General features: G+C 41.9%; 1 protein-coding gene and 1 long non-coding RNA gene across 2 annotated transcripts; both read right to left on the reverse strand.

Annotated features, from left to right (window-relative positions):
- Positions 1 to 3,540: 3,540 nt before the first annotated feature.
- LOC129757408 (uncharacterized) lies at positions 3,541 to 7,895 on the reverse strand. The gene is made up of 5 exons (XR_008739699.1): positions 6,386 to 7,895; positions 4,876 to 5,051; positions 4,598 to 4,820; positions 3,730 to 3,802; positions 3,541 to 3,669 (listed from the first exon to the last, which is right to left on the reverse strand). It is a non-coding gene; the product is annotated as an uncharacterized LOC129757408 (long non-coding RNA).
- A 226-nt stretch (positions 7,896 to 8,121) lies between these two features.
- Positions 8,122 to 13,888, reverse strand: LOC129752901 (uncharacterized protein K02A2.6-like). The gene is made up of 2 exons (XM_055748689.1): positions 13,716 to 13,888; positions 8,122 to 13,659 (listed from the first exon to the last, which is right to left on the reverse strand). Exon 2 carries the CDS (start codon positions 12,479 to 12,481, stop codon positions 8,744 to 8,746), a length of 3,738 nt encoding a protein of 1,245 aa, XP_055604664.1. The 5' UTR covers positions 12,482 to 13,659; positions 13,716 to 13,888; the 3' UTR covers positions 8,122 to 8,743.
- Positions 13,889 to 14,023: the final 135 nt, after the last annotated feature.

Raw genomic sequence — 14,023 nt, forward strand, 5'->3', positions numbered from 1 at the left:
TAGAACGACTATCGTCGATTTGTTCTCCCCAGACAGTTCCATGCGAATTGAAGTCCCCCAGGATTAACCTTGGCTCGGGGAGCACTGAGCACAGGTCCTCCAGGTGACTTCGATCCACTGCAACTCTCTGAGGCCAGTACAAACTGACAACACATAAGTCCTTACCTCTTATAGTTGTATGACAAGCAACAGCTTCTATTCCGCCCGATAAAGGAAGGTAAATTCTATAAAAGGGATGGCACTTATTGATCCCCAAAAGCACTCCTCCATAAGAATCGTTACGATCTATACGGATAATATTATAATTGTGGAATGAGATGTTAGATTGAGAAGATAGCCATGTTTCGGACAATGCAAAGGAAGCATTGCTGTAATCATACTTTTGATAGAGTCCGATGCATCAAAAAACGAAAGCAGCCCATTCACAACATCGGACAGCTTGAAAAGTCCCCTCTGGACAGTTACAGCAGAAAAGCTAACATTAGGTGTTGGGTCTTTTGATGTTTCTGCGACTGCAGGATCATTGAAAGATGTAGTTTTCCCGCGAAAACCAGGTGGGGTTTGGTTTTCCTTATTCACAGAAGAAGATTTCTTACCATTGCTGACTGATGCATTGATTAGAGGGACCTTTTTAGGAATTTTAGGAGAAGTTACTTTTGTGCGCTTCCGGGAGCTCCCTAACAAGAATGATGGCTGTTCTTCATCAGTTGTATCTGTGGCACCGTCGTCAACCGGCAGTACAGAAAAAACATTGTTTGAAATAGATTCTACCGGAGGCGATACGCTCTTCAGAACGGCGGCATAGGAGCGTTTTGATCTTTCCATCAACGAACGCCTCTGTTTTATCCAACTGTTCTTGAATGCGTCACAAGAAGATAAATCATGGGGAGAACCTCCGCAATAGACACATTTGTGAACTTTTGCGGAGCACGATCCATCCCCATGATTATCTCCGCAATGAGAACAACGAGGTTTACTGCAACAGTGGGAGGCAGTATGTCCTATTTTGACACATTTGTCGCAGTTCATGGGACGAGGCACGAACAACCTAACCGGAAGCCTTAGCATGTCATCAATGAGGACATAATGAGGGAGTGCTGTACCCTCAAATGTTACCCGAAATGAGGCTGACGGCGAATATTTTTTAACGCCAACAACGACGGAGGCAGTCACGAGTTGGCGGCAATCCAAGATTTTGACCTCAGTCGAGTCAAGGCTTCTGAATCTGCCAACGCCGTGGGCTTTAACATATTCTGCTGTCAGGCTCATTTCGGATATCACTCTCTCGATTTCCACCTCTCGAGATGGAACAAAAACTCGATATTCCAAATTAAAATGATTGCTGGCAACAATTTCGTTGGCTGCTTTCAGGCTAGCCACGACAACTCGCAATTTGTTTGGTCTTACCTTTGTAACGCTGGTTACAGAGGACCACTTAGCCAGAGTCTTCGTTATTTGAATAACGTTGAGCGGTTTTCCGTTAGGTTTAGGCCGGAAAAAAAACCACCCACGGACCAGCAAAAGTCGAATTAGTTGAATAAACCTTGATTCGGGGGGGCGGTGATTTCGAGAGATCTTCTTTTGTAAATGCTTGAGCACCTGAAGGGCCCGCTTCATCAACTGAGATGTTGTTCTCAGTGGAAAAGCTAGGGTCCTCCAGGTGCTCAACATTTTCATAGAGGATGCTCGCATCATCCATAGGAACCGCGGGGTCCGACCCCCCGCCTTCGCTCATATTTTACTACGGGGACAAATATGTCTTCCGTAATAAAAATATGAACTAAGTACACTAATCAAAATGCGAAAAAAAACAAAGGGAAATGATAGCTGGAGCTAGTACTATAGGTTAGAATAAAAAAAAGGGAAAATGAAAAAAGGCAAATACAAAACTTGTTTTCGTTGTTGTTGATTCAAACGAGTCCAGTGGGCTTTGTTTTGTAGCCACCCTCCGCTCGGCTCGATTTCAGTATGGCGGCTGATCTGATGACCTTGACTTCACCACGTGTTTTGGTCGAAAAAATGCCTCTCTCTCGTGGTCGACTGGCTATCGTGTTGAGGTTCCTCCTGGTCCCCGGCGACGGCACACCTACTCCGGATTGGCGGGTTACCAATTGGATCCTCAGAACTCCTTATCGGACTGGAAACACGACGCGTATACGAAAAACCACAATTTACTGTTTTTACTTGTGAAGCGCGACAAAACAATGCGTCTGCACGGTACAAGGTTAACGGTTGGAATGGATTTTGCATCTTAATACACATCTGTACAAATATTGATAAAACATTGATCCTGGCATCACTGACACAAGCGGTTATTTTGTTTTGTTGTGCCGGGAGGTTTTTTTCTGTTTCTAGTTCCGAAGTTGCGTGGAAATTCGAAGCTGAACCTGCTGGAGCAAGTGCAATTAGCACGCCAGGCCAATGAACGCAATATGCAGGTATGTAAAATTATAAATCTTTTCAAAAAATCGTATTACCAAATATTTACTCTTGTTTCAGGTTGTGCTACCGGAACCTGCACAATTTTACTCCGTGCTATGGACCCTGCATCTATTGTCGGGAGGGACGGTCGTAGGCAATCAATTAAAAACTCTGGAAAGATGAATTGGTAGCCGGTAAAATTTCTTTTATTAAAAATGGAAGTGAAAAATTTAAATTACAAATAAATTTATTTCATTAAAAAATAGCTTCATAAAGCGATCCGAAACCCCTGTGTCAAATTTGCACATGTGTGCGTGCCACATTCCCGTACGATTCCATTAAACGTAGGCATACCGGCGGAAGAAACGTTTTGTCGAATCGTGTTATTCCTATTACTGGAAATGTTCGATTACAAGATAACTTTAAAAAACTGTAACGAAAACAGTTTGATAACTAGAATACGTTTTCCACGAGCGTTGTTTGGACGTTATCTCAACCTTTTGCAAAACAGTTCTTCCATATAAGTGTTTTAACAGTTTTTAACAGTAACATAACTTAACGCCATATTCAACAGACCGTCGTTTTGGATTTCACAATAAGTGGAATGTTTTTTACGATGTCAGTTATTGTTTTTTAAAAGTTTTTTTACGCTGTTCCAAATAGTTCTATAACTATTACATGAACTGCTTAATAACAGTATTTTCTTATTCGGGTTCCCGCATAGATCAGCATTATACAATAACGATTTCCATTATCTTTTTCCTAAGACACACGAAAGATTAGCTTTATAGTTTTGGATTATTGAAGTACGATTAAGGTAGTCTTTTTTCCATGAAATGGAATCGTTTGGACGCACTTTACGATACAGCGAACGGGTCGTTAAGTAGAGTAACCATTCATTTTTTTTTGCTTTTTTCTAAATACAAAATAAAGCAAAATGAAAAACTATAAGTTATCGTTATCATATCATCCATTTCATGTGTTTTTGACGCTACATTGTATCTTTAAAAGATCTTTTTACGATCAAAAATAAAAAAGGAGACGATTCATGTTATAATTTCTTAAAGATTGTATTTTTTATTCAAATACGGTATACAATGATTACATTATAAAAAATTCATACATATGTATAATGTGTTCATTATTTTTACACAAAAAAAAACATTCAAATCGCCAAATAGTCACGTACGAGCAGCATTTGTAAGGCGTAATGCTGAAGAGGGTTAAATTGTATTCAGGATTCTCGGCCTGCAAAATATTGAAACTTAATAATTTGTAAGAAAATGATACAAATATCGAACATTTTACCTTCAATAAACGCATCTATCATCTTCGTCGCCTAGTTGGAAACAAAAGTGACTCCTGGATTTAAATGGAGTGCCTGAAAATATGAAAATTATTAAAAAATTATTAAAAATTGTTATAAAAACTTAAAATATTGTTAAAATTAAAGTTTTCGAAAAATGATATCTCAAAATCAGCTAAGTTAATAGGAACATTTTTTGTTTTTTTTATACTAAAAACTGGCTTGGCTAAAAGAACTGTAAATATATATCACCTTGAATGAACTTCACTTTTATATAATTCCAACATTCCCGGGCAAAATTTGCCCTGCCCTCAAAGAATTTTGAAAATATTTGATATACAATATTATACAATTTTAGAATTGATTTTAGAAAATTACGTGCAATAAAACTTGACTTTAAAATATGCATCGGGTACACCACCAAGCAGATTTAAAAGTCAAATCAGATTCTGATCAATATTCACAATTCATTCATTCAGTTATTCTAAAATTAATTCTAAAATAATAAAATTTATTTGATATTTTTTATACAGGCACTGAATCGGATTGCTCAATAAAGACTCTTTTTAGTCTTAATTTCAAAAACAGAAGTTTAAAAGTCAACATTTTAGATTGTCATATTCATTCTAAAAACCTAATAAATAAGAAAGGATTGTAAGTCTTAGAGAAGTTAAAATCCTAACAAATAAATATTAAAAAATACAAAATAATGTTTCCTTAATTGTTCGACTTTTAGAATAAATAAAATTTTGTATTCAACATTGTATTGGACATACTTGAATTGTTTTATATTTCCAAAATCTGATTCTGGAACATTGATAAAGTAAACTGAATTCAAGTATCTCCTGTTTTAAAAAGTTTACCACCTACCTTACTGAAAGAGCTGTCATTTCAAAAGGTCACCATCGCGAATTTCATCTCGTTTTTAATTGTAACCTGCAGTTCCGTATCTTCTAGAGATTAGTATTCTTCTATCATAGGCCATGTTTAAGAATCCTTCCCAACGGATTTTTTTAGCTCGGGACCGTCTTCAACTTGCATGTTTCCTCCGTTGCTGGCGTATCGGCACTGTGCACATTATAAGATTCTTATACTGAAAGAAAAATAAAATTAGCAAAAAAAGTAAAAAATAAAAAGCCAAGACTAACCCAACGTCAGACAGTGTCCCAGCACATTACCGGAGCCGTTTTCTGCCGATTCTGGGTATTTTGGTTGAAATAAGAGGATTTCTGCTTTGGAAGCGCAGGCGACACGCTAACAAAAGTGACCTTCTTTACAATGATATGACCTCGAGCCCTGCAGGTTCCGGTTGATGAAGATCTTGCTGCTGGTGGAACATGTTGATCGGTATTAAAATCTAAATCTGTATCCAAAATAAAACGACAAACTTACACGGAAAATAAAAAAAAGGTAAAATTTACCTTTTTGCGAGGTGATTTTTTTCCACCTCTCTTTCGAGGTAAATTTTACCTTTTTTTCATTCACCTAGCAAAAAGGTAAATTTTACCATTTTCTCATTCACCTAGCAAAATAGTAAAATACCGTTTTCCCATTCACTGATTTAAAAGGTAAATGCTTATTTGTTTGATTGGTTTCTTCAATAATAATTAATTTAAAAAAAACACAATTCATGAAAAAATTGGTATTTATTTGAAATAAATAGGGAGTTACCTAATATTTATTTTTGAAATATATCACCGTGTTCTTTAAAAATTGTTGAGGCAAGTCCTTTGTTTGCCAAGCTTGTCAGGTCCGGCTTGTCCGGAATAATATCTGAAGGCTGACGGGAATACAACACGAAGCTCTGTGGGCCGATCTGAAACAAAAGCAAAGTATTATGAAGAGAACCAGCACAACTAAATGAAATCTAAGAAAACACTTACCATTTTGTTCCGATTTTCACATATTGTGCACGAAGCAGAACTTGTTCCTCAACGGAAAAACAGCTTAACCTCAATAAACGGATTCGTCAAATAGTTACTTTTTTTCGAGATGATTTGTACCGTTTTGTTGAGCTCAATCCAGGTCAACTTCACCTCGCTACGAGGTAAGTTTTACCTTATTTGGATTTACCTTTCTTTCTAGGTGAATTATACTTTTTGATTCAGCTCAATTCAGGTGAACTTCACCTCGCTACGAGGTGAAATTTACCTTTTTTGGATTCACATTTTTTCTCGGTGAATTGTACCTTTTTTCATTCTTCGTTTCAGGTATATTTTACCTCGCTGTGAGGTGAGTTTCACCTCGAATAGGTAGAAGTTACCTTTTTGGCTTTTGCAAGCATTCACCTTTGCTGTCTCGGTAAATTTTACCTTTTTATTATTTTCCGTGTACCTTATTATGTCCCAAAATACGGTGTAGACCCTGTACTTCACCGGAGCTGGTACCTGTAGTGTTTTCAGCTTGTTGTGGCTTTCTCCTCCATTTTACGCAACTCGTCTTTACAACGTCACTCTCAAAAAACTGAAGCACCCGGTCCGCCGTTGTTTTTTTTGTTCGACCGAGTCTCTTCTTTCGTTTCGTTAATTTTATGAATTCACGCCCCGCACGGTGGCCGAATAATTAGAACGCGAACTCATAAGAAATAACTAATTAAAACCGTTAAAATATAGTTGAATTGTCGGAGCAATTAAAACCGCGTGTTACTTCTAGGCTTACATTTATTCAACTCATTGTATAAGACACTTCTCTTGTATTCTTCTTCTTTGTGGTTGGCTTCTTGTGGCGTCGCAAGGGAGACAGACCGAGCTGTCACACCGGAGCTCAGAGGCGTAGATGATCGAGGGGTTTTGTAGAGCAAGACGCCCACAACATCCCCCGGCTTTAATAGAGATGGTAAGGGTGATACCACTGCGGCTGCCTTCGGACTCTCGAAGAGCGACGTGGTTCTGTAGGCACCGATGTAACTTGCTCGCCATTCATGGAAGCGGATTCTTGACTCGGTGCTGATGAAGATGTGGTTGACGACGACATTGATGAACTTGTATCCATGACAGACGACTCAGGGTACAGAGCTGAGCCACCTACTATCGTTGATTGGAGTAGTGAACTTGATTGATTCGGTGTAAAATGGAAACTGGCTTCGGTTGGTTGTGTAGACGTATTTGGTTCTGGTGACACTTTGGCAGGTAGTTTCCAAGAGTCCAGTAGAACGTCGAGAGGCAAATTCTGCTGAGCTCTTTTTGGTTCACCACTCGTATCTGGTTCGGTACGGCTTCGAAGCTGATTTGCGTGTGACCGAATCATCCGGCTTTCTTCGATGAACACTGTGTACATGACTCGCCCAACCTTGCTGCATACGATGCCTGGCGCCCAACGATATTTGTTGTTGCTGAACACCTTAGCGTAGACCAAATCGTGGATGTCGAATTTTCGTTTTAAAGAACACTGATCAATTTTTGTTTCTGGTGGCCTCGTAGGTGGGCGTAGTAAGTCAAGATTCATCCTGATGCGACGACCAAACATAGCTTCAGACGGAGAGGTGCCGTTTGTTACCTGTGGATTTGGTGTACAACGGTAAGTTAAAAGGAAAATGTCTAAAGCTTCTTCGATGGATCCCCTTCCGCCGCTAATTTTCTTCACAGCTCTCTTGAACGTGTCCACGAACCTCTCTGCTTGCCCATTCGATTGAGGGTGGAACGGAGCGGTGGTAATGTGTTGGATTCCGTTGTCGTCACAAAACTGTTGAAATTCACTACTGGTGAACTGCCCAAGCAACCAAAAGTTCCATAAAGAGGTACCATAGAAGCTTAATCAGCTTCTGCAGGTGGTCCTAGAGAATGCTAATCAGCCCAAAATTTAAGTTCTTAAAGCTACTTTGAAGTTCGTTCAGGTGGCTGTAGAGAACGCTATTCAGCCTCTAAGAGAATATCAAGGAACTTCTACGCGCCGAAAAAAAATCCGATTGACAGATTGCTCTGACAACCAGATGACAGATTGCTGGATTGCCGGTCTACCTAGAATTTTCTCATTGACTTCAATGTTTACATAATTACAGGTATATTTTCGTGTTTACTTACTTTCGAAGCCAAAAACAGCTGCTTACCGCCTCGAGATTCGATCCACTGATCTCTAGGTTAGAAGTAAAAACCTCTAGCCGCTCGACCATACCAGCTCATGCCCCATTTACTGCTCAAAGCTGTATTTAAACTAGAAAGTTTTTCGAGCTCTCTAGTTAGAGAACATTTTCTTTATGATAAAATAATGTGGAAGTTAAAAATATTAACTAACAATGGAATAGCATTGATTTAAAAAAGGAAAACAAAACTTTCTCATCATAATTTTTATTTATTCGAGTTTTTTTTTTCAATCGCACGTTTTTCAACACCAATGAAATTTACACACAATATTTTAAAATAAAAAAAAAAAAATGCGACAAACCATTGCTTGTCCAGTGGCTCGGCCTTCCGGAACGATGTGAATGTGTCCAAAACGCCAGCATAGCCAAACACAGATTAAAATACTTGCCACAGGAACTACCTCCCCGGTCAAAGTTGATGACTTTGATTGGATTCTCTAGGCATTTCGGAGGGCATATTTGGTGATGATGATCCGCATTAAAGCTGGCTGGGAGGCTTAAGGTCTTGACCATAAGGATTTCCTATTTCGCAGACGGGAAAATGATTGATGAAGGGTAACAATTGCCTCGCTCAGGTGGAACTGCCTGGTTTTCATTATATCCATGGTGATTTAAGGGTTTCCTGTCCAGGTCCGGTCGGTTGTTGATGCTCGCCAAGGGCTCTTAAGCAATTTTTCCTCCTGGTGGTGAAACTCACTTTCTCTTGGCTATCACAAACTATAAATTATCGAATTGCATTGAATGTTCTGCAGATGTAAACAATCAGAAAAAAATTACAGAAATGTCAGAAATATTTGACAAATCGCTTGAAATTCTCCTAAAGGTTCCAGATGTGATTTTATGGTTCGTTAGAAAGAGCATAGCAGACACTATGATTGCCTTCAAGAAGATGTCGCATAAAAGGTCCATTGAAGTTCTATTTTTAATGCTTTAGCCCTTCAGAGGGCGATGGAAGTATCTGGGTGACTTTTACGTAATATGAGTTCCTTGAAAGTCCCGTAAAACCATTGTGCAACCAAATGTGAACTTTGGAATCCCGTGTTTAGGTTAGTATGCGACTTTTGGTCGCCTGGGTGGGTCCCGTTGTCGCTAACCAGGATCTGCGGCATTCCCAACCGTGAGAAAATGTTTCTCAGAATACCAATCGTTGCTGTCGTTGATATACGGCGCGTCGGAATCACTTCAGGCCATTTCGAAAAGGCGTCAACGGCTAGCAAGAAATAGTCACCGTCGATCGGGCCAGCGTAGTCGATGTGGACGCGACTCCATGGGCCTGTAGGCTTAGGCCACGGAATCGGTGGTAAGGATGCCGGTGATCTTGCTGCTGATGCACAATTCTTGCAAGACTTAACGTACGCCGCAATATCGTCGTCCAGCGTAGGCCAGTACACATAGCTCCTGGCGATGGCCTTCATACGCTGGATTCCTGGGTGTCCCAGGTGTAGCTGCTTCAAACAACGGTTTCGGTGTCTTTCCGGAATGACCAAGCGCTCGGCGAATAAAATACACCCATCGAAGGTGGTCAACGAATCACGACGAGAAAAATAGCGCTTTATTTCCGGATCTGTAGTGCCAGCGTCTGGTGGCCAACCGTCTTTCACGTACCGGAATACCTTACGGAGCTCGGGATCAGATTGGGTGTCCTTCTCAATCACCTTGAAACTAAGAGGAAGAGCATTAGTAGCGTCATGTACGATTGACCTGATATCGGTTTCCAAGGTGACGGTTGCGATGACGTAGTCTTCATCCGGCTTTGCGTGGTGGTCAATGAGCCGCGATAGGACATCTGCATGTCCGAACTTTTCGGTTGATACGTGCTCGATCACAAAATCGTACAACAGTAAAGTGAGAGCCCAACGCTGTAGACGGTTTGCTGTGTACACTGGGATGCCCTTTTTAGAGCCGAAGATGCGGAGAAGAGGAGCATGATCCGTTTGCAAGCGAAATTTCCGGCCAAAAACCATTTTATGAAATTTGGTTATGGCGAAAATGATAGCTAACCCCTCTCTATCCGGCTGACTGTACCCTTGTTCCGCTTTGGTGAGAGCACGAGCAGCGTGCTGAACCACTTTGATTTTACCATCCGGGAATTTGTGGCTAATCGTTGCACCGACACCTACGGACGATGCATCAGCGGATACAATAATCTCAAGCGTCGGATCGTAGTGAGTTAATAACAAATCCGAGCTAAGAATCTCCTTGAACCGGTCAAAAGAACGTTGGCAATCGGTTGTCCACCGGAATTCGACACCTTCCTTGAGTAGTTCGTCCATCGGGTATCTCAAAGTGCGCATATTTGGGACGAACTTCCCGTAATAATTCAGCGCTCCAAGGAACGATCTCACACCACTAACGTCAGCAGGAGCAGGTAACTTGAGGATCGTTTCGATCTTAGTTGGATCTGGTCGGAGCCCGTGACGATCGAGGAGGTGACCCAGGTATCGGATTTGACTTTTCCCGAAAGAACACTTTTCTGCTCGGATCGTAAACCCAAACTCCTCGAACCTTTGGAAAACTGCACGCAAATTTTTCCTGTGATCTTCGTCGTTGATGCCACCAACAACAACGTCATCAAGGTAACCAGAAGTGTGCACGAGACCAGTCAGCATTTGGTCCACGATTTGCTGAAAGGCTCCGGGAGCCGCCTTCACTCCTGGTGTCAACCTGTTGTAGCGGTACAAGCCCCGATGCGTGTTTATCGTCAGCAAACTTTTTGAACCATCCTCCACTTCAACCTGGAGGAACGCATCGCTCAAATCGATCTGGCTAAACACTGTACAATTAGCCAGACTCGCAAAGATGTCTTGGGGCAACGGGAGAGGGTACTGGTGGGGCTGCAAAGAATCATTCAACCCTGTTGAATAGTCACCACAAATCCTAATCGATCCATTGGCTTTCCGGACAACGACGATTGGGGCTGCCCAATCCGAAAAGTCGACAGGTGTGATGATTTTCTCCCGTTCGAGACGATCCAATTCGTCGTTCACCGCTTCGTGTACCGCATACGCCACTGGCCGCTTCGGCCGGAACACAGGTGACTTGCCGGCTTTTAGCTCCAGTTTCACTTGCACTTTCTTACAGAGTCCCAGTTGCTCTGTGAACACCGACGGAAACTCGCTCTTCAATCCTTCTACGGTCGATATACTGCTGGTCACTTGGCCACAGACGGTATCCAAAGGAACCGACCACAACCCAAACACTTCGATGATATCCGTTCCCAATAGATGGAGGTTTTCACTTGTCACTCGTAGTAGTCCAGGCAAGGTTTTGCCATTAATCATTAATGTGCACTCAAATTCGCCACAAATGTCCAATGGCTTTCCGGTTGCGGTTTTGGCGACAACAGTCGACGAACAAAGTCCGGGTTTTCCAATTTTACACCACGTATCACTGGATATTATACTGATATCCGACCCGGTGTCGACTTGAAGTCGCACAACTGTTCCGTTCAGATCAACTTTCACATATTTTCGTCTTTCTTTTACACTACAAGTGTTCACTGTAACCACTTTTGCTGCAACACTGCCCTTCCGCTGCTCGAATCTCCCACTTCGCATTTTCGCTGCGCTCTGGCAGAATCCAGGTTTGTGCCCCCACTTTCCACAATCATTGCACTTTTGGTTCTTATGGACACAATCACGAGCATAATGCATCCCCCCACAGAGCCAACATGCACTTTTCGGGAACGATTTCGTTGGATTTTTGTTCACCGTTCTTGCTCGTTGTTTACCGGACCGCAAAACTTTCACGGAAGCTGCCGGAGCTTCGATCATAGCAGCATCGTGACGCAGATTCAGAAGGCGCTGACATTCTTCGGAAATTTGTTCTAGAGTAACGTCATTCCGCTCTTCTATTTTCGTCAGCAAACGTGTTCTGATTTCCGCATCTTTCTCCGACTTTAGCCCACACACAAAAACTAAACATTTGAACTGTTCTTCGCTTAGCTTAGACAGTTCGAACTCAACACATAACTTGTTTAGTCGGCAGGCATACGTCACATAGTCTTCGCAAGACTGTTTGGAAATCTGCAGGCAGCGGTATCTGCGGCTGATGACCGACTCTGGTGATCCGAACAAGGTAGTGAGTTTCCCAACTGTTTCCACAAACGTAAAGTCTTTCGGCGTTTTCGGTAAAATGAAACTCACATACCTGTCATGTTCCGCGATTCCCAATTTTCTCATTAGCAGGCGAACTTTAGCTGGTGGTTCCAGCCTGCTAGCATCTTTTTCAAACAAGTCCTCGTATCGCCGATACCAGGCAGCGAATGTTATCTGGCCATCCAAATCGTACCGGAACTCTTTTATATTGTTTGCTAAAGAGTCTAGTAGCGCTTCAGGATTCGGAGGAACTTGGACCTGAATGGACGACATCATGCTCCGCATGAGTTGTTCCTGCTGCTGGATGAAGGCAAGTTGCTGCTGTTTCATTGCCTCCTGTTGTTGCCTCATCATCTCCTGCTGCTGCCTTAACAGCTCCGAAACATAACCTTGCTGCTGCTGCTGTAGGTACTGCATGTACGGATCGGCACGAGATGGAGGAACTTGCTGGAGAACTGGTGGACGTATGAACGGCTGCTGAGGAAACGATGGAGGAGGGTTCCTGGCACCATTTGTAGGCTGCTGCTGACCGTTTTCGGTCGGAACTTGGTCCGAAATGTCCTCATGAGAAGAATTCATTCTTCTACGTTTCCGCGTGGTCGACGTTTTACCCGAAGGGTTTTAGCTTAAAAACTCGAGTAAAATTCCACTTCCGAAGTCGCCACTTTTATGAATTCACGCCCCGCACGGTGGCCGAATAATTAGAACGCGAACTCATAAGAAATAACTAATTAAAACCGTTAAAATATAGTTGAATTGTCGGAGCAATTAAAACCGCGTGTTACTTCTAGGCTTACATTTATTCAACTCATTGTATAAGACACTTCTCTTGTATTCTTCTTCTTTGTGGTTGGCTTCTTGTGGCGTCGCAAGGGAGACAGACCGAGCTGTCACACCGGAGCTCAGAGGCGTAGATGATCGAGGGGTTTTGTAGAGCAAGACGCCCACAACAGTTAAGTTCGCTCATTTCTCCATCTAACACCGAGAGAGTACGAGCGAACGACGAACTCGAATCCGACCGGTAGAGTGCGAGTGGATTCGCGAGAGGCGCACGAGAGATGCCGATAGTTTTCCATATTTCCGAACCGACGCGTTGTAACGAGTGAAACAAAAGCGAACTTTTTCTAAGTAATTAGAGCAAACAAGATGTATACATTATGGTTTGCTACCGTAACGCAGTAGAAATGCACTTGAATAAAATCTGATGTGAATATTTAGATGAATTTGGTACAACATTAATTTTAACTCCAAATTAAGTTTTTCTAAATATGATTTATTTTCATACCCTCAGCTTATCCTCTACAGTACCCGCGGACCGATTCCGGCATTTTATTTTGAGAGGCTTCTAGAGAAACTCAGATTCTGCCCACCGTAGTGCAACCGATTGTTTTGCCTCATCCTTTCAGCCAATTTTAGATTATGTAGATACTTAAAAATGCATTTCACAGCAATTGCATGTCAGAGGGAACTTCTGCCACAAGCTATTTGATTGTGACACGCAGGATCTTGGTCTATGGAACCGATCACACTCGGGTAATTTTTGGGATTCAAGGTTTCCGGAAAACTTTTTCTTAGCCGCCACCACCACCAAATCTGGCAAATCGCTGCATATGCCATCTCGAGTTGTATTTACAATTTCTCACAGACCACAGCTGCTGCCGCTTCTACGGAGCCTGGTGTTGGGGCACTGGAGCCGCTCCGGTGTTTGTTCGGCCGGTTGGTGAAGATTGTTCCGGCATCTGCTGCACTTTGATGAGCTGTAAGAGGGTTGGAAAAATAAAATTATTGTCAAACAAAAAAGCTTTTCACCTACCTTTATTCCTTGCGTTTGCGGTGCGGGCCTTAATGAGCTTATTCTTAAGTGCTCATGCCATTCAAATCCTCTTAATTTGGCCAGGGGCAACCCGCCAAATCAAGAGGATTTTCCGGAAACTTACGGGCTTACGAATGTAAAGTCGCGCACGCCATTTTTTTTTTGTTGACAGTGAAGACACACTCAAATACATCTTGAGTTTTGTTTTAAGGATTATTACTCGTATCTTTCAAAAATAATTTATTATCATTTCAAGCGAAGACGCATGAAAAATATAAAAGTAAGTTAAAAATTAGAAGATTTCAGAA

Source organism: Uranotaenia lowii, chromosome 3, assembly GCF_029784155.1.
Source record: "Uranotaenia lowii strain MFRU-FL chromosome 3, ASM2978415v1, whole genome shotgun sequence".
In the NCBI taxonomy this organism is placed as follows: Eukaryota; Metazoa; Arthropoda; class Insecta; order Diptera; family Culicidae; genus Uranotaenia; species Uranotaenia lowii.